General features: G+C 54.3%; 1 protein-coding gene across 3 annotated transcripts in view; it reads left to right on the top strand.

Moving 5' to 3' along the window:
* The window catches only part of TNR (tenascin R), a 153309-nt gene that overhangs the window by 119894 nt on the left and 13635 nt on the right, over positions 1 to 19780 (top strand). For all 3 annotated transcript variants that reach the window (XM_037035142.1, XM_037035141.1, XM_037035143.1), the window contains 9 exons: positions 4322 to 4411; positions 5308 to 5571; positions 6138 to 6407; positions 7590 to 7709; positions 8353 to 8499; positions 11032 to 11151; positions 14517 to 14690; positions 15387 to 15517; positions 16346 to 16478. In XM_037035142.1, the coding sequence (XP_036891037.1) occupies positions 4322 to 4411; positions 5308 to 5571; positions 6138 to 6407; positions 7590 to 7709; positions 8353 to 8499; positions 11032 to 11151; positions 14517 to 14690; positions 15387 to 15517; positions 16346 to 16478 (1449 nt within the window). The remainder of the gene's footprint in view (positions 1 to 4321; positions 4412 to 5307; positions 5572 to 6137; positions 6408 to 7589; positions 7710 to 8352; positions 8500 to 11031; positions 11152 to 14516; positions 14691 to 15386; positions 15518 to 16345; positions 16479 to 19780) is intronic.

Genomic DNA, 19780 nt, shown 5'->3' with positions numbered 1-19780 from the left:
GTCAGCGTGGCACTGGCTGCTTCTCTCGGTGCTTGGACATCACCAGTGCTTAGAAGGCAGGGAGAGGTCCTCTGAGGAAGTCCCGCTTCCTGGGAGACCTGTCTCGTGCGGGGGACTTGGGAGATGTGCCCACCACCACCCACGGAGATCAGAACAGGGAGCCCGGGAGCTTCGCCCTGCCCTGCACGGAAAAGGGGGTTGTTGCTTCTCTGGTGTGACTTCAGGGGCTCCCAGAAGATTTCTCTTTCCAAACACATCCCCGCCCGGAGCCTCTGGCACCCAAATTCCACTGCTGGAAATTCCCCCGGGAGGGGCCCAGGTTGTCATGAATTGTTTTATCGGATGTGCCTTGGCGAGTTTTATTCCCTCCTCTCCACCCACACGTGACTCGATCCTTCCGACCCAGGCCCATACCTTTCTGGGAAGTCTTCCCGACACTCCCCCCACCCAGGCCACCCCACTTCTCTGCACTATGCTGCATAAGGAATTGAAATATTTAAAAAACGAGCCCCTTGACCCAAAGACCTAGGAGACCAATGTGAACACTAACAGTGTAATAACATAATGCCTCTAAAACCTGAAAGAACGGCTGCAAAGTCCTTGAGGGGCCGGATCCGTCCTGCCTGTGAAGGCAGGTGACCTGCCAATGCTCTGAGACCCACCAGACCCCCCAACCCCAGTCTGGCGGGCTTGAGTGTCCCGGAGCTCGGGGGGATGAGCCAGGGGCGCCAGAGAGGGAAAGAGCCCACATTTCTGCGTGCCCACCTGAACCCAGCCAAGCCTGCGGTCTCCAGGTGTCTCTCATTCCTGCTTTCACATGAGACAGCAGGCGCGTCTCTCCCGGCTCCTGCTCCCACTACTTCCTGCCAGCAGGGGAAGCCAGTCACCCTGCCTTTATTGCCCTCGGTCCTTGCGCGGTGGCGGCCGAGAACCAGCAAGTTCCTGCTGCTCACCACGCCCCATCCCGACCCCCAGAGAAGTCCACATCTTCCCTCTTCCTTTTTTCATTCCGTCCCTTCTCCAGAAGCCCTTCCCCGTCCGCTTCAGCCTGTGCTGATCTCATCCCTGCTCCCAAACGGTTTCTTAGGTAGCGCCCCCTGGCGGAGCAACAAATGGATCCCCAGTTCCAGTCGGCTTACTCCACGCCCCTCTCCTAACCTGCAAGAGTTTTAGGGATGGGGGACCATGCTAAGATGGGTCAGAAAGAACAAAGGACGTGGGTCCCAACCCCATCTTTTTGTATATGAGCGTCGTGACCTTGGTCAAAGAAGGGACCTCTGGGGGCCTCTGCCCCTCAGCAGAGCCCTCCCGGCAGAGCTGTGGGGGCGTGAAAGGGGCTAACAGGTGTGGGTCTCTCAGGGACTGTGGATGCTAATAGCGTTCTTGACCATCAGACACCCAGCAGCTTCCTCCAGTTCTTACCCCTCTTTCCATCCCTCCCTTTTTTCTTCACGATTTTTCTTTCACTTTAACAAAAAAATTCTCATCCAAGGATATATCCATTAATTCCAGAGAGAGAGGAAGCAAGATAGAGACAGAGAGAGAAACTTCTATCAGTTACCTCCCCAAAGTGCACGTGCCTGACCGGGAACCAAACCCACAACCCTTTGGTTTGCAGGACGACGCCCAGCCCACTGAGTCACACCAGCCAGGGCTCTTTTTCATTATTTTTCCCGACTACCTGTGGCATGCAGCTCCGTGCTTGGCATAGTATAGGTGCTCAAGGAATAATTAGTTTTCTCCTTCAGTACAGACTTTCGAAATGTCATTAAGGGCAAGGGTGCTGTCCCTTCGGGTCCCCCTAGTATCCCGAGTTCGTAGCCTGGTGCCGGGCACAAAGAAGCCTTGTACTGTGGAGTTCAGAGATGAATGGGTACACAGCAAGAGCGCTGAGGACAGAGCCACTTCCGAGCGGAGCCGAGGAGGTGGCATGAGAGATGGAGAGCCGTGGTTCCCTCCGGGGTGCATTTTTGGGGCTGCTGTTGAGGAAGGGAACAGAGCCATTTCTGTGCTCCCACGTGCAGGAGCTGGAAGGAGAGACGCAGGGAGCATTGATAGAGAGCAGTGAGAAGCTGAAGACGCAAGAGATCCCTCGGAGCCCCCCGCGTGCCGATACAGAAGTGAGCTGCCTTCGCCTCAGATATACATTCTCTGCCTCAGTGGAACTGCTTTTCCCCTGCCGGCAAAAAGCACCAATTGCCTGCAGCATGGGAGGAAAGCTGCCGAAAATCAAAGGAAAGCAGCAGGCAGAGACTCTAAAGTGAGTCCTGCTTCCCCGCTCCCCAGACAGAAGGGCTGGGGAGCAGGTACTTGAAATTCTGCTCCGCGGTTTTTCTGGAAGAAGATGATTCTATTGTAAATTATTGAGCATTTCGTTTAAGCTTCATAAATAAGAAACTTGGATGAAAACAGTGCATGTGAGATCCGCTTGGCACCATGTAATTTCTGTCTTGCTCCCTCAATCTGTCACCCTTCATCTATGTCACAGAATTTCTACTTCATTATAGGCCATTGAAGGTCTCAATCAGTTGCCCGGGAAAAGTAGTTTATGTCCCGAAGGTAATCTAATTTCTCCAACCAAGGATGTGCCTGGGACTCGTGACGGAGATGAATGTGTGCTTTGGACAGATCTGGGCACTGCAATCAGCCCATCTGTCTGGCGACAGGCGTCAGCCCTTCCAGGGGCCAGCTCCTCGGTGACACCTGGCCTCCCCCAGCCACTGGTTTCATCAGAGCCACCAGGCGAAGCCTCAGAGAATCAACAATAGGTGTGCCAAGGACCGACCTATACCTGCCTGGGGAACACACGGGTAAAACGACTCGACGTCTTAGAGTAGTTCTCTGAATAGTGGCTACTGTCATGATGAGCCAGGCACTGAACTTGACACGTGTTGGTTCATTTCATCCTCACAATGACCCTCTGAGACAGGGACTATTATTCGTTTCCTTCTACAGACAGTAGGTGGTCACAGTGACACAGGTGGAGAGTGGCAGAGCCTGGACACTAATGGAAGTTTGGCAGACCACAAACTCTTCCCACTTCCAAGTTCACCTCCACTAGTGCTGGCCCATCGGAGGAAGAGTTGAGGGCTAGGAAGTGGGTGGGACTGGTCTGAGCGAGGGAAAAGGCTGAATCTGATGTTTTCCTGCAGGGAAGTCGGGTCAGGAAGGCCCGGGAGGTCCTGCCATGCTCGAGTGTGGGGGCGTTGGCTGCAGAGCCTGCCCTGAGTCCATGCCGCTGCCCTTGGCGCTCAGGCAGCCAAGCCGTTGGTTCGGGAAGCCTTGCTCCATCTCTGCCTCTCCTCTCAGAATCATTCCCGACACCTCTGGGATGCTGAGGGCATCACAGCTGCTCCAGGGAGAGGTGGGACGTTTCGTCCTCCTAAAAGCCCTGAACCCTAAGACCAGAAGCCTGAGGGTCATCTCCAGTGGGGCACAGGCTTACTCTTTGCCTTAGTTTTTTTTTTTAAATAAAAAGAAGATGTACTGGTTTGAAGGGTCCCCCACAAAACCCACATCCCCTGGAACCTGTGACTGTGATCTTACTTAACACTGGGGTCTTTACAGAGGAAGTCAAGTCAAGATGGGGTCCTAACGGGTCAGGGTGAACCCCATGTCCTCTGTGACCAGTGTCTTCAGGAGAAGTGGGGAGCAGAGACACACAGGGAGAAGACCACATGTTGTGGACCAAATGTTTGTGTCCCTCCCCACCAAACTCCACGTTACAGCCATCCTACATTTAGCGAATGGACCCTTCAGGGAGTGACTAGGCCATGAGGGTGGAGCCCTTGTGACAGCCCTGTGCTCCGAGAGAAAGACCACACACTGTCACTCTCTCAAAGAGACCCAGGCGTCCCTGTGGGGCCTCAGTCGGCATGTGCCAAAGATGCAGCTCGGTCCTCACGTACCACACCCAAGACACACTTTAAAGCCCTGTGTCCACACAGTCCCTGTAGAACGCACACCCCCCAATTCGCAGTGCAGGCCAGGTGTCACTTCGCCAGCAGTACCACAGAAGCCCCGTCCACAGGAGGGCACACTTCTGAAGGTCACAGACAAGGGGAGCTCCTGCCTCCCCAAGGACACCAACAATAGGAGGAGGCCCTGCACTGACCAGTTCGTCCTGTTGAGGGGCATCGATTTTCTAAGTGGTGAACTTCTGGTTTCCTGATAGGCACAGTCGGGGGGGTGGGGGGGGGGGATTCAGGAAGGACTACACATGAGAGCTGAACAGGAGGATAACCTGATTTGCTTCCCTCCTCTCAGCCTTTCCACCCTGACACACACTCAGAATAACATCTGTTTCTGCGCCTACTGGCAGATCTGGTGCCGGGCACTGAGTACGGCGTTGGAATATCTGCCGTCATGAACTCGCAGCAAAGCATACCAGCCACCATGAATGCCAGGACGGGTGAGTAGGCGAATCGGTGCGGAAGACCAGGAGACCCTGTGGTCCCGAGGAGTCAGGAGGCTTGTCCTGGCAAGGGCTGCTCAGAAGGCAGTGCCCTAGAGAGCAGGTCCCTGGGCAAGAGCTCACAGCGGGGAACAGCGTCCACCTGCAGCCTTTGCGTGCCTGCATCTAACCCCTGGCATCTGACATCCAGGATGGAGCCCCGCCCTCTTCCCCAGCCAGCTATGCACGGCCCTCCTGGTGGGGGGGGGGGGGGAGGGTGGGGCCAGCGCTGTCTGGAGTGAAGGTGGAAACTCCCAAACAAGCAGGCACCAGAGCGGGTCATATTTCTCCTAAATCACCCACCCCGCAGCAAGCAGAATAGGCTGGGCCACACGGGGTGCCACAGAAGCCCTCAGAAAGGCCAGAGGGGCAAAGGTCTAGGTGTGGAAACGACCCGTGACACCTGAGGGCAGTGGAAACGTCCACTTGAGACCCTTAACTACTCTGGATCCTGCTGTTTTACGTCCAAGTCCCGGGCAAATTTCAAAGTCACTCTAGTACCTGAGGTGCAAGCCCTGGGTTGTACCCGAGGAACAGAGATGGCGGCCGCTGTTGCTGCCAGGATTGGCACAGCCCTACCTGTGGCTCCTGGGCTGCCCCAGCTGGCTTACTGAGGAACGCTGGGAGCCAATGAATTGGCAAAGCCTGAAAACCCACAGGCTTTCTGCAGATCGCACATCTGTTCGCACAGCCCCCCCCCCCCCCCCCCAGCCACCTTTCCAAGGGAAGGTGCTTAGCAAGAAGTGAGCGAAGTATGTCGGCAGTGACGGGCTGACCCTCGTGGTCAGCAGGCCAGCTGAGAGCTTAGACATCACACAGCTGGCGGTAAGAGGGCTCCGTGTGCTTATCCACAGAACTGGACAGCCCTCGGGACCTCATGGTGACAGCCTCCTCGGACACCTCCATCTCCCTCATCTGGACCAAGGCCAGCGGCCCCATTGACCACTACCGAATCACCTTCACCCCATCCTCGGGGATCGCCTCAGAGGTCACCGTGCCCAGGGACAGGAGCGCGCACACGCTGACCGACCTGGAGCCCGGGGCAGAGTACATCATCTCGATTGCCGCCGAGAGGGGTCGGCAGCAGAGCTTGGAGTCCACTGTGGACGCCTTCACAGGTACCCGGGCAGCGGCAGCCCAGCTGGATTCAGGGACCCACGGACCTTCAGGGGGGACAGGTCATCTAGGCAGCCCACTCTTTCTGTGCCCTGTGTCACTTAGAGAAAGTGACACAAAGTGAGCCGAGGAAGAACAGATAGAGGAGAAACTCATAAATCATCAAGAGGGACCGGCTGGAGGTAAAGGGGAGAGGCGCGCAAAGCTCCCCGAGGGCCTGACCGTATGCGCCTGATTCTGTACAGCCCAGGCGGAGCGGTTCCTTCTGCCCGTCTGTCCCCACCTGCACTAAGTCAGGGGCGTTTAGAAGATCCATGGGATCATGTTAAACCCCTTCCAGGATACAGGTTTTAAATCTGGGGTTGGTATTATAAATAACTCAGAAGTACTGCTGGCGTTACCCTCCCAGGGTGCTTATTTCGATGTGTGTGGCTTGAAGAAAGCAGAGTGGACGGGACTGGAGCATGAGGAGGCGGGACCTCTGGCTCAGCTGGGAGTGGGGGCGTGGTCATCCGTGACCCCGCCCTCTGCATGAGCTTCAGAACCTCCCCTCTCCTCTACCTTGCAGGCTTCCGCCCCATCTCGCATTTGCACTTTTCTCACGTGACCTCCTCCAGCGTGAACATCACCTGGAGTGACCCATCCCCCCCGGCAGACAGACTCATTCTGAACTACAGCCCTCGGGATGAGGAGGACGAGATGACAGAAGTCTCCCTGGATGCCACCAAGAGGCACGCGGTCCTGATGGGCCTGCAGCCGGCCACCGAGTACATCGTGAACCTGGTGGCAGTCCATGGCACTGTGACCTCTGAGCCTATCGTGGGCTCCATCACCACAGGTGAGGCCGGAGGGCTGGACAGCAGGTGGGGAAGGGGTCCCCATGGAGCCTTTGATGGGTGAATGGAATGTACACAGTGAAACACCCGTGGAGTAGGAAGGAGCCTGCCCCACTCAGACAAGAGGGCCTGTGAGCTGCTGTGGGAAAGCCGCTCCCTCCAGAGTTGCATGAAATGCCCGAGATGGGGAACTGCCATTTAGAAGGTAGGATGCGCCCAGTGCCTTGAGGAGACAGGGCTCAGGCAGGGCGGTCCAGAGGTCCTCCTGCACCAGCCCGGGGGGAGAGCCCAGGAGAGAGCTGGTCCCCGAGAGGAAACCCTTCTCCACTACGGAGAGCTCTGTTTCTACTCTGGGGAGCCCGCTCTTGACTGCTCAGTGAGGTCGCTGGTGCTGAGGATGCTTCCCCAGAATCCGACGGACTTGCGTTCAACCGTCGGGGGCCTGGCGCTCTGAGAACTCCACCCCGTTCTCGGGGTTTGCATGTTGTTTGGAAAACACGGGCACCGTGAGACAGACTGGCCCAGGCTCATCTCGTCATTCCCAAACACGCTCCCAAATATGAGTGCACAGGCGGGCGAGGACACGAGCATTGGGCGTTTGCTGTGGCCTGCCCAGGACTCCCAGCTGGACAAGTAGAGTAACCCTCCCCTGGTTTTTATCCTGTGATACTCCAGCCGTCACAGAGAGAATACAGTACACAGCAAACACAAATACAGCCAGGAAAGTAGTTTTTTTCTGGACTTGTACTCTGAAATCCCTCTCTAGTCAATAGTCAATTCTTCCAAATGGACCAAAAGGGGCAGCTAAAAAAATCAGAGAGACAGAGCCGGGTTCACCCAAGAGAAATGGCCACGTTACTCCTAGTTCAAAACAGAACACACAACAGACTCAAAGTCAGCTGTCCAGCTGGCCATCGGTAGATGACAGTTGCTGCCCAGGCACAGAGCCTGCCAGAGTGACTTCATGTCATTGAACTGTCCTTCGAGACTGTGGCTTGGGCCTTCCCTACGGGGTTGTGGGTGGGACTTCAGCCGGACCACGGGGTCCAGGGTGCCCGCATACACCAAGGTCTTGTCTGCCCCTGGGACGCTGCCGGCTCTTGGTCCGCATGATGCCGGGGGCATGGATCCCCTTCTCACACCGTGCTTCCTGTCTTTTCCCACCACCACCGGGCCCCTTGTAGGAATCGACCCCCCCAGAGACGTCACAATCAGCAGTGTGACCAAGAACTCCGTGGTGGTCTCCTGGAGCCCCCCTGTCGCATCTTTGGATTACTACCGAGTGTCCTATCGGCCAATTCTAGGTAAGGAGGCCACTCAGTGTCCCCAAGACGAATGGGGTTTGGAGCTGGGAGGGGTTGTCGTGGGAAAGGCAGCACGTCCCAGGGGACGTCACCCCTGCTTGCACGTTTTCTCTTCTCTGTGGCACGTCCCATCAGAACGAGTGCGGCTGGGTGGCAAATGTCCTCGTTACATTCACCCAGAAAGCAGGCCCCTCCCCTGCAGGGGGAACTGGTCACACTCCCCTAGGCAGTGTCGTGAGGCAGAGAGAGCCCTAAAAGTGTCTGCCAAGAGCCAGGGTCACGTGCACGTTCCTGAAAGAGTGAAGTCTAGGACTAGGGCCCTGGGTCAGGGCGGGGGGTGGGCGCCTGAAGACCCAGCTGAGCCAGGTGGAGGCTCAAAGGGAACCGCAGGGACAGTGGCCCTGTTTCTGCCACTCAGGCCAAGTTATGGGTCAGAGGAAATTGGCCAGACCTGGCCTGCATCCTGCCAGTCCTTAGTAGTGCACATGGCCTTGGTGGAGGACACAGTCCCCACTGGGTGCCTCGCCTTGCACTCGTCCATGGATCATGACCCAGTGCTCCCAGAACTCCTCTGCGCACTGCAGCATGAGCTATGCCAGTGTGATTCCCCCGAACACTAACTGTGGCTTCTGTTCCTCCTCAGTGGGGCGGCTGGACAGCTCCGTGGTGCCTAACACTGTGACAGAATTCACCGTTACCAAGCTGCAGCCAGCGACCGAATACGAAATCAGCCTTAACAGCGTGCGGGGCAGGGAGGAGAGTGAGCGTGTCTGCATTACCGTGTACACAGGTAGGCTGATCTGCACTCTTGTGCACATGGGTAGGCTCATCTGCACTCCTGTGCAAACAGGGAGGCTCGTCTGCACTCTCGTGCACACAGGGAGGCTTGTCTGTACTCCTGTGCACATAGGTAGGCTCGTCTGCTCTCCTGTGCACATGGGTAGGCTCATCTGCACTCCTGTGCAAACAGGGAGGCTCATCTGCACTCCCACGTACACAGGTAGGCTTGTCTGCACTCTCATGCAAACAAGGAGGCTCATCTGTACTCCTGTGCACACAGGTAGGCTCATCTGCACTCCTGTGCACACAGGTAGGCTTGTCTGCACTCTGGTGCACATGGGTAGGCGTGTGACCCTGGCATGGCCAACTCAGAGCCCTGACTGAAGACCTGCTACAAACAAAAGAGGCACAGAGTGAGGGTGTTCCGGCTGACCCACAGGGCGCTGGAGCTAGGCCCACGGGCACTGTTCCTGGGCACCGCTCTGATGCACTGCGTCGTGCACAGCAGTTTGCAGCTCCTCTCTCCCTGGACAGTGCTCTCTCCACAGACCCCCTCCAGGAGCTGCGCTGGTCTAGGTCAGGGATTTTCATGGAACTTCGGTCTGAAGTGTGACCTGTGAAAGACCTATGATGGAAGTGAATTTCAGAACAGACATCTGAATCATCCCCTCTAATTTTTTAAATGATTCAGAGAAGGACGTTTCCCCTCCGCGAAGGAAGGGGTGGTTATTCCAGCAACAGCCCTTGTGGTCAGGAAGCCTCTCACTGAATGTGGCCACGACCACTAAGGAACTGCGTTTGTTCTTGCTTTGTGCTCCAGGAACAGAGGAAAAAGGCACTGGCCTCCTCTGGGAAATGAGCCCCTTCTGGGGCTGAGGACAGGGCTCCACTGCCCCCCCTTCTCTGGCCCCCTCAGCCAGCCCACCGTGCAGAGGTGGCACAGAGGTAAATAGCATCTTTAAGGTCACGGCCAAAGAAACGTCCCTTCAGAAACTCAAAATTATTGCTCTAAAGACACCCACAGTCTATTCAAATCCTCCCTAGTCTCCTTCCAGGCCCGTGACCACAAAAAACCCTGCCATGTTTTTGGTTCAGTCTTACCACTTCCATCACATTACCTGTGGCCGTTGAAGTATCAACAAATACTGACCCGGAAGTGATACCCAGTGAGTCAACAGAAGCCCCCCTTACACTTCCTGAAAGTCTTAGAAATTTGTGATAAAGAAATGAAGCATTTCTCACTGAGAATAATAAAATGAATTTCAAAAGTCTCCTACCCCCAAGGTAAAAGAGAACAGAAACTTGGCTCAAAAAACGCATTTCTTGGGATCTTGGTCAAAAACATCAAGTATCTCTCCACGGTACATCAACCCAAACCACCCTCCTTCAAGTTCAGGTGGCGCTAATTTTGGTGAACTTCCAATAACCAGACTGCTCCCAGAGACGTCTTATGTTGTTGCCATTTGCCGTCGCTGTGTTAGTGTGAGGTCAGATTGTACGGTTTTGGAAATCAGCATTCCTTCGGGCCTCGTGCTTAAGCTCAAAGATACCAAGCTGATCCAGTCCCATAAGACTTTCTGTCAGTAATTCTCGTAAAAGACTATGAGAATTTGAAAAACTTGTTGAAGGCAGAGATGATAGATACAATTCAGATGTTAAAATTATAAAGGTATTTTCTTGCTGTGGCTTTGAGATAGGGACATAGGCAAGCGGTAACACCTTCCATTACAGAACAGGGACAGGCCTACAGCGCCCCTTGGTCCGCAGAAGTCCATTACATGGCATTGAGTTGAGGCTGGCACCCAAACCATTGTAATAACATCCATTGCTAAAAGGAGTCCCAAGTTCATGGGAGGGAGGGAGGCAGTTAGAATAGGACTGTGGTCCTGTGACAAGCAGATGGTTCTCCCGACAGTATTCTTGGCCTTGAGCCTGGAAGAGTGCCCTTGCTTCTCTGTGTCCCAGGAAGATACCAGGACTCAGTATGAGCTGAGCCTTGTGAGCAGGAAAGCAGGAATGCGGTAGTTGGGTGGGGCAGCCTGAGGCCCCATTCAGCCATTGCACAAGGACCTTCTAAGCTGGGGGCTGCGTGGAGCTGACTCCACACTCACAGGGGTCACCAGACCAACTGCTCACATCTGTGAAAGGAGAAATAGCCTGAGGTGCGTATTCTCCTGTTCACTAATGAACTAGAACAGTCTCTATATGCTCTTAGTTTTTCCATCTAGCTTGAAGTGCCTAAGACACACGACCATGCCTTGGCATTCCCCAGGGCACCTGATAGCACCTGAATTAATTAGAAGAAAGGTCTGGGAGAACTGTGTGCTTGAGAGGAAGGAAGATCGGGAGGAGAGAAGGGGCCACCGGAAGCAGGAGGGGAGACAAGAAAGCAGTCTCCACTCACCCCTTATTTGGCACAGCGGCCGGCGTGTGTCACGGGTGAAACTCTGGGAGACGCCACAGGCGGAACTGTAGGGGACCAGCCTCTGCGCTTCCGGCCGGCAGTCACTCCTTCCTCTGATATGCTCCTATCCTGTCTCAGCCATAGACAACCCCAAGGACCTGATCGCCACCAACGTCACTCCAACGGAAGCCCTGCTTCGGTGGAGGGCCCCAGGGGGTGATGTGGAGAGCTACGTCATTGTTCTCACACGCTTCGCAGGTGGGTGTCTGCAGGCGGGTCCCTCAGATGGGTGTGGTGGGGACGGGACTGAATGTAGTGTGAAAGCAAGAAAAAAACACCCTAAAACATTTGCTCAACCTGATGGACAAATTAGGGATTTTCCTGTCCTCCAGATGTCCCCAAACTCTATCAGCTATGGGGATTGAGGAAGCTGGATCTGAATGGTGCAAGGAGGGCACGTATCCGAGGGTCAGATACAAATTCAGAGAAAGTGCACTAGGAAGACAAACTCAGAATTGAGCCGAGACTTGCCCCCAAATGCTATGAGCAAGAAAGTAGACTCTTCATTCTAGCTGGCGTGGCTCAGTTGGTTGGAGCATCGTCCCGTACACCAAAAGGTTGCGGGTTCAATCCCCAGTCAGGGCGTGCACCTAGGTTGTGGGTTTGATCACTGGTCTGGGCACGTATGGAAGGCAATCCATCAATATTCTCTCTCTCTCTTCAATCAATAAAAACATGTCCTTGGGTGAGGATTAAAAAAAGAAAGAGAGAAAGTAGGCTTTTCTAGATATTTATAGAGCAAGAAAACCACTAAAGTTACAGGACCATGTTTGGAGCAGATAATGTACAACAGGGGACCAAGGGCCGAGAACTAAAAAACTCTTCTGTTGCTTTAGTCTTCCCTACCCGTACCCGGCCCAAAAGTTGAGCCAGCATGAACCCGAGTCCCGAAGTCATCTTCACCACGCGGTTCGACACACGCTGTTGAAACTGAATGGTGAAGCCCGAAGGAAGACAGTGTTGAGGAGTTCAAGCTGCTAGGCCTGCAGAAATGATTTCCCTGCCCCAATTACATATGTGACCCCAGAACTGCTGTGGGTTACCTTAGGAATCCAGAGAACACAGTCATCAGGAGACAGAAGGCAAGGCAGATGTCTTCATTTTCGTAATTAAGAGAAAGCCCCCCCCCCCAGCAAGGGAAAACCCAGAGACAACCGTATGGTGATTGCCAGGGGGAAATGGGGTTGGGGGATGTAGAAGACAGAAAGGGGGGAAAATGCTGATGGAAGGAGACTTGACTTCAGGTGGTGAATGTATGATGTAATGTACAGATGATATATTATAGAATTATACACCCAAACCTATGTGATTTTATAAACCCATGTCACCCCAATAAATTCAATAAAAATAATAACTAGATAAAATAAACTTTTTAAAAATTAAGAGAAAGCTCGTTCTGTGAGCTGCAAAGAGGGAGACTGATTGTCAAAACCTGGGAAAGTAAAAAACCAAACAGATTATTAAACGAGTGGGAAAAGGAACTAACGATGACTCTACACCAGCACAGGCTCCCTAAGAATAAGTTCCCCCCAAACAACTGTATTTTGCCATGTGTAATGCACACTTTTTGCCCAGATTGTAAGCAGGCACATCCTATATGGGTCTACCGATTACATACCATGGGTATAATAATGGGTGTAATAATCCCACGTAAAATGCACACAAAACCGTAGGTGTGCACTACACATCGGAGTGCATGGTACCTAGCAAAATACAGGTTTTTTACTTCCTTGGTTTTTTTTGGTTTTTTGGCAAGTCCTCTAACACGTTCAGCAAGGCATTAGCAAAATCCACTTATCACTTACATGCAAAACCACACAGTGGGTCATGTTTGGAGCTACGCAGAACTGTAGCTGGTTGGATGCCCCTCCTCTGAGAACGAATACCATTCCCGAGGCTACATCCTAACCCCTCCCTACACATGCACAGTCCACGCCCACTCCTCCCATGCCTCCTTGCCAGTCATGATCCTGCACTTCTTACCCCTCACCATCCCTTCTCAAGCCGCCACGCATTTGCATGGGCTGCTTTCTCCACCGGGACATTCTCTCCCCACTTGTCTGCCTCGTAAACCCACCCGTCAGGTCTCAGCCTCAACACCGCCTCCTCTGTCCAAGCTTTTGCTATTCCCCAGAGGCAGTCTGATGTACCTGCTCGCAGGTGCACCCAGCTCCACCACCGCAGTTCACTCATTCATTCAACGACTCCTTCTGATGCCGTCCCATGGGCCATCTACCCCACTAGGCCAACAGGATTCAGAGACAAAATGCACGAGTCACAGAGCTCACCCTTAGTGATGATGCAGACAAGGGTTCTCAGTGTGGGCAGTGTTGCGACACGAGCCAGCGCAAAACACCTTGGGCCACACTCGTGGGACTGCAGTGTATCTTAGAGAAGGAGAGAGAACAGGAGAAAAACGGAGCGTTCCAAGGCAGAGAGCAGCCCGTGTGCATTTGCAGAGATGCGAGGGAGCAGGAGGAGCCGGAGCTGCCACGGTTGGTGTGGCCGCAGCATTGACTGGGGGCAGGGTGTTGCGGTACGTGTGCTCTTCCAAAGGATTGGTTTAGATTTCAACTTATTTGCATGGTGTTCCCTGCCGCATGGGAAACGGGACACCTCAGGTCTTACCTACCTAGTTTGAAGAAGCACTTCGTTAAATGCCGAACAACTCGGGAAAATTCTGAATGCACGGGGCAGGGCTTGGCTCTGGTCTAATGAACAGTTTTATCAACAGCTTGAACGAGTGCAGAGAAGACATGCTTACCAAATTCACATATAAAATAAAAACGGTCATCAGCAGACCCCGCACTCAAGTGTATTTTCATGAACTGAAACAGCCGTCCAGATCTCAAACATCAAGGCCAAAACTGATAGGAGTAAATGCACAAAACCCACTACACAAGGTTGGGTTGGAGGTAGTTATAAATAAGGTCTTTGATTGGTAATAATCTCTGCTTGTGACATCGCGTGACTGTCTCCAGAGTGGATTAACGTAACTGTCACAAATAAAAGCGAATATTGATGCTGGTTGTTTTACTGGTCAGTACCTCTCGACTATTCTCCATTCTCTTCCGAGTTTTGCATTTCAGCAGGGGCACGGATGGACTGCTGCCAGTCTGGGGAAAGGAGGCCAGGACTGCAGCCTTTCTAGAACCATCTCATAGACATTCTGAGGGCTAAAGACTTAATTTTCTCAGTCCAGAGAAAAGAGGACTCGAATGGGGGGACGAGGGGAGAAGTGCTCATGTGGACGAAGGATTTGGCGTATTCTTTGTAACTCCAGATGCCTGAGTAGAAGTTATAAAAAAGACAAATCAGCTTCCAAATAGGGAATATTTCTCTTAAAAGTTGCAAAACAACATCTGCATCTTCAAGATGCATAAGCAAAAGGGGATCCTTGTAGGGAATAAAAGGCTGAACTGAATAACCTCTAAATGATTCCCCCCGCCCCAAACTCTCCCATATTGACTCCTTGTGAAATCCCTTGAGATCTGGGAAGTCTCTCTCCCTCCCTCCCTCTCTCTCTCTCTCTTCAATCCTCATTCATGCTCGTCTGATTTCAGTCGCCGGAGAGACCATCGTGGTGGATGGGGGCAGTGAGGAGTTCCAGCTGACGGACCTGCTCCCCAGCACGCACTACACCGTCAGCATACACGCCACCAGCAGGCCCCTCCCCAGCGGGCGCGTCCCCAGCAGGCGCCTCACCAGCAGCACGGTCAGCACCAACTTCTCTACACGTGAGTACATGCGCAGTCAGCCCCACCCCCGGCACCCCTGGAGGCTTGTGCAGACCCTGACGATGCTTGTTCCCCACGCGGTGAACTTGGTTACAGCCTCCGGGTTTGGGACAAGGCAGCTAGGAGCTGTTCGTTCTTTAGTTGACGGCAGACCAAATGCCAGTGGAAGTCAGCGGCAGCCCCGGCTCGCAGACACACGTGTTTTCTGCTCTTGTCCTGGGTCTGGGGACAGCAGCAGAGCAAGGCCAAGAGAGGCCAGCCCTGGAATGCCTCGGGCCCAGAGAGTCTGATGGACATTAAAAGGCTTGATGTGGGGAAGAGAGCTGCTGGATGCAGCCACAGCCAGGAGAGCAGTAGACAAAGGTACAGCTGCGAGACTGCCGAAAGTTCGAGAGTGAACTCACAGACACACAGGTGTAGCAAGGTCAAGAATCCCGACAGAGGGTCAGATTGGAAAGTGTCACCCTAGGCCCAGTGGCCCAGGTGAGGTAAGCGAGGAATCGATGTCTGGATGCTTACGACCCCAGGGGATTATCTTGTGACTGGGAGTGCCCTCCGCGTCTGTCCTAGCTAGGACTGGGGTCAGCACGTGAGCAGCCCTGAGGCCACATAGGTGGGCTAAGAGTTGCCCGTGCAAGGAATCACAGGGAGGAGCTGGAGGGGGCAGGCGCTCCCAGCATTTCCTCCTCTTTGCAGCCCTGGACCCTCCTGCAAACCTGACAGCCAGTGAAGTCACCTTACAAAGCGCCCTGATCTCCTGGCAGCCTCCCAGAGCGGAGATTGAGAACTACATCTTGACCTACAAATCCACCGACGGAAGCCGCAAGGTGAGTTTTCTGGGAAGGGTGAAGACATTTCTACCAAGCAATCCATGGGGAGCCAGGTAGGTCCTCCGCTACGAATACACAGCTCACTGCTCAGGAATAAGCCCCAGTCTGCAAGTCAGAGCCTCGGGTGCCAGCCCCGGCTGCGTGCAAAGGCGAATGGCCAACACTCTCCAAGCCTTCGCTGCTTCTCTAGACAGTGGGGGTGTCTGCTGCCCCTGCATCCTCACTCAGTGGTGGGTGCTCCCAACATGATGGTGCGGTGCGCACTGGCAGCTCCCAGGCTTCTGTTAGTACGTGGTACTGGAAGGGTTTTTGCTGGCAGAGCCAAGCAAGTGTGAGCTGAAGGCCAAGTTTATGCCCCTTGATAAGCATTAGAAAGGCTACGTGTCCATAGCCTGCTGCAAAGAGACGACAAGTCTCTGTTTTATAGCATCAGCTGAAACAGCCTGTCTAGAGCGTGGATGTCAAACTCGGGTTAGCCGGGGAACGCTGTTTCTAAGTGGAATCATACTGAGAAGCCGAGTGTGCAGCACAGATTCGGAGCCTAGCGAATCTGCTGCTCAGCAGCAAGGAGGCTGAGGGCCCTAAGGAGGCCCAGTGTGACCTAAAAAGCACCGGGTCCGATAGTCCAGGTGCCCACGGCCGATAGGAGCCGTCCTCTCTGCTTATTGGCTCAGTTTTCTCCTCATTGTGGATGGAGAGGATGGCAGCGGCCACTGCAATACTGACCTCGCTGGCCATGGGATGGGACCCCCCCCTCCCCATGCCCCTCATTGCGGGCCGGTCCTGCCCTCCCATCTCCCTCCCCATCACCCCCTCCCTCCGCAGGAGCTGATTGTGGACGCAGAGGACACGTGGATTCGACTGGAGGGCCTGTCTGAGAGCACCAACTACACTGTCCTCCTGCAGGCGGCCCAGGACGCCCAGCGGAGCGGCGTCACCTCCACCACCTTCACCACAGGTGAGAGACTCGCCGCCTCCTCCCACCCTGCAAGACATTTGTCTCCTCGGCAGCCTCTGCCGAGATGTGGCCAGGGAGGCAGCCGTCAAAGAAATTCAGTTGCCTCTTTTCTGCAAAGGGAAGTAATAATTTCCTGGACTCCTGCCTCGGCCCCTCCAATCCCTGCTTATTACCCACGTAAGCAGAGGGCCCACTGCACCAGCTCCAGGGTCAGCCCCTAGGCCCACCTGGCCCAGCTAAAGCCACCAAGTGGGGGCCTTGGGCTCCTGTTCAGATTTCCGGCAGGAGTTTTTCCAGCAGACTTTGCTTTTCCCCCCTCCCTTCTGCTGCCTGTGATGAGAGATTCGCCTCATGGAGAGTGGCCGTGAACCCTCCCGTTAGCCCTGCGGCTTTCCTCCACTCACAAAGCACTTTGCACTCTCCTGGTCTCAACACGGTCCGACAATGACAGGGGAGCAGGGCCCATTCGCCCCATTCTCACCTGTGAGGGGACAGGTGCATGGGAACCAAGGGGGTCCCATGGCTAGTAAGTAGCTGGGTCCGAGCTTGAACCAAGGTCTTCTCCTTCGAAACCCCACTGGCCCTCCTGCCCCCCTCATTCAAGTGTCCTTAAGGGCTAAGAGAGTCCCAGTGTGTGTGGCAGGAAATGAACTAATGTCCAGCCTTTGAGGACTGTGTGACAGGCACTGTTCCAATGGCATCAAGTGTGTGATCTGATGTCATCCTCACGACAGCCCCTGAGGGATGTTTTTTCATCCCTATGGACAGATGAGGAAACTGGGCCACAGAGAACTGAGGTGGTTCCCCCGAAGGCACACAGCTCTTAGGAGAGCTGGGGGTCGACCAGCTGTTCTGGCTCTGGGGTGGGTGCTGCTAGCGTCCCGTTCTGCCACTCCCCATGGGGCCCTCTCTACTGTGGGTAACATGGGACCGCCCAGTCCAGACTTGAATTCTCCCCCTGCCCCCCGCTCTGGCTGTGGCTGTGTACCTGTGTGGGGCAGCTGTGAGCCTATCTCTTATCTCTAGACACACGTCTGCCTGACACCTCACGGCACCCTCTGTGATGGCAAACGGGGGCCGATGGATTCGGAGGCCAATTCCAGCCCCATTACCAGCATCCATTCCGACTTCACTGACAGTACCTGGCCTTCCCACTCAGCATCATCCTATTCGAGGGACGGGCCCATCTCAGCTCATCCCCCTAAGTACTTTTAATGCCTTACCTTATGGGGAAAAGAGCTGACACGTGGGTCCCTACATGGCCTTTACCCATCGGCAAACCCTCATCTTGTCCTGGGTGGGCCGAGAGGAGACTCGTGTCAAACAGATACCTACTGAATGGGCTGGAAGAGAGTTGAGGTGTTAAAAATGAGAGAGAAAAGGGAAGGGAAGGGAAGCCGGTCTTCCCCAGAGCCTCCTTTGATCAAGATGCCTTCCCTGGTTGCATTTCTGCCTTATAACCTAAGCCCATTTCATTCCTACAATCGGCGCTAATAGCTTCCTGTCCTCTGGTCTCCGCTGTTTGCACAAGACTCTGAGGAGAATTTAATAGAGGTAGTATGGGAGGGAAAAAATATGGATACATTATTTATAGTTTACTGTCGCCTGAAATTTCATCCAAGGTCTACTTGTCTTTTGGAGACATGAATATAAATGAGGAAACAAACACTCCCCACAGAGCAGCAGGGACTTGGCGACGAGGTCCTCCGAGAGGCAGATTTCATTGTCTCTCTTAATACTCCAAGAAGCAAACAAGGCGCTGGCTGCCACTTGTCCTCAGAGACGGCGAACACTATAAAACAGGTCGTCTTGACCTTGGGGTTAAACGAAGACAATCATTTGCAGGGGTTCTCAGAGACGGGTAATGAGAAGCTTTCTTTATTGCCTTTGCTCCGGTCCCCGCGCTCCCACAGCCAGGCTGCGCCGCTCTCCGGGGCTTTCTCGGGGGAAACGCCAGGGGTCTGCTCCTACACGAGCTTCGGTTTGGGGGTTGTGAAAACCAGTGAGACTTGGCCAACCCTGGGTTCCTGGACAACAGACCATGGGCCGTGCAAATCCGGGTAGTTACCAGTTACTAGGCATAGTACTAGTCGGGTTCTCCGTTTCGTCTGGGTGACTTTTAGTAGGGGGTGATTTTCGAGGACTTGGTCCATTTCATGGACTTTGCTTAGATGGAGACATCTGCACTCCTCAGCGGGACAGAGATGTGCGGTCCCCCTGTCGGGACCTGGCCCATGTTCAGTTGTGCTGTCCCATTGTTTTCGGAACAGTATAGCTTTGATCTCCCTTTTCGTTGTCCCAGAAGGGATCATAGAATTCACATGGTATCACACACTCAGCAGACATTTACTGGGCCTCTGCTGTGGGGGGGAGTCACTGAGCTAAGTGCTGGGCTGGAGTGAAGAACAAGGTCAGCCGGCGACTGCCCTTAAGAAGCTCACACTCAAGAGCACGGGGCAGTGGGGAACAGACAGGAGGAGGGACGTGAGTCATTCCAAGCAGTAACGCCACCGTACAAACCAACAGAGTAATGGAGTGGCACCAGAGTGATGGAACAGCATCGCCTCCTCCAGGAGGAAGGTTTTCCTGCCTGGCACTTGCCACCTCCTTCCCCCAACCCCAGGCCTCAACGAGGGTGCGGAGGAACGGCCTCTCTGAGCTGAGACACTGGAGCCGGGATGCACAGCACCAGAGAGAAGCAGGCATAGAAGGGTGTTCGGGCCTAGGGAAGCGTAGGGACTGCGCGCGGAGGGAGGAGTACGTTCGGCGCCTTTGGAAGTTTCGAGGAAAGTCCATAAGAAAGGGAAGGGAGTACCAAGAGGAGCCAGAGCACGCTGGGCGTGGAAGGTGGGCCGTGGTGAGGATTTGGGGTTTTATTTTAATTAAAAGAAGCCATCTCAGCTAGAGCCATTGCTTTGGCGAAGCCATTGGAAGCTTGTGGGCAAGTGTGAGATGCAGGTCATGGTTATGTTCTAAAAGGATCACTCTGGTTGAAACATGGAGAATGGGAGTAAGGAGAGCCAGCGTGGCAAGGAGAGACCAGGCAGGTGGCATTACCATGGCCCACCCCTCTCCTGGCCACAGAGAGAGGCCAGGCTGGCAGCTGCCAGTCTGTGATCAGCCAGCAGGCCGCGGAACAGGGTCTCCTGACCTAAGGGAAGCCAAGGCCAGTGCGGCAGGTCCCGTCAGGCTGTGTCTGCGCTGTTAGGGTGCCTGCAGCTGACCTTCAAAGGGCAGCCCTGGGGGCCCATTGGGCCGAAGGCAGGGGGTCTGCAAAGCCTGGGGACCTTCCTTGGCCACTC

Source organism: Sturnira hondurensis, unplaced genomic scaffold (genome assembly GCF_014824575.4).
Source record: "Sturnira hondurensis isolate 20B ecotype Veracruz unplaced genomic scaffold, ASM1482457v3 Scaffold0022215, whole genome shotgun sequence".
Classification (NCBI taxonomy): Eukaryota; Metazoa; Chordata; class Mammalia; order Chiroptera; family Phyllostomidae; genus Sturnira; species Sturnira hondurensis.
Note: the sequence above shows the minus strand (reverse complement) of the source record. Positions and strands in the feature narration are given on the sequence as shown.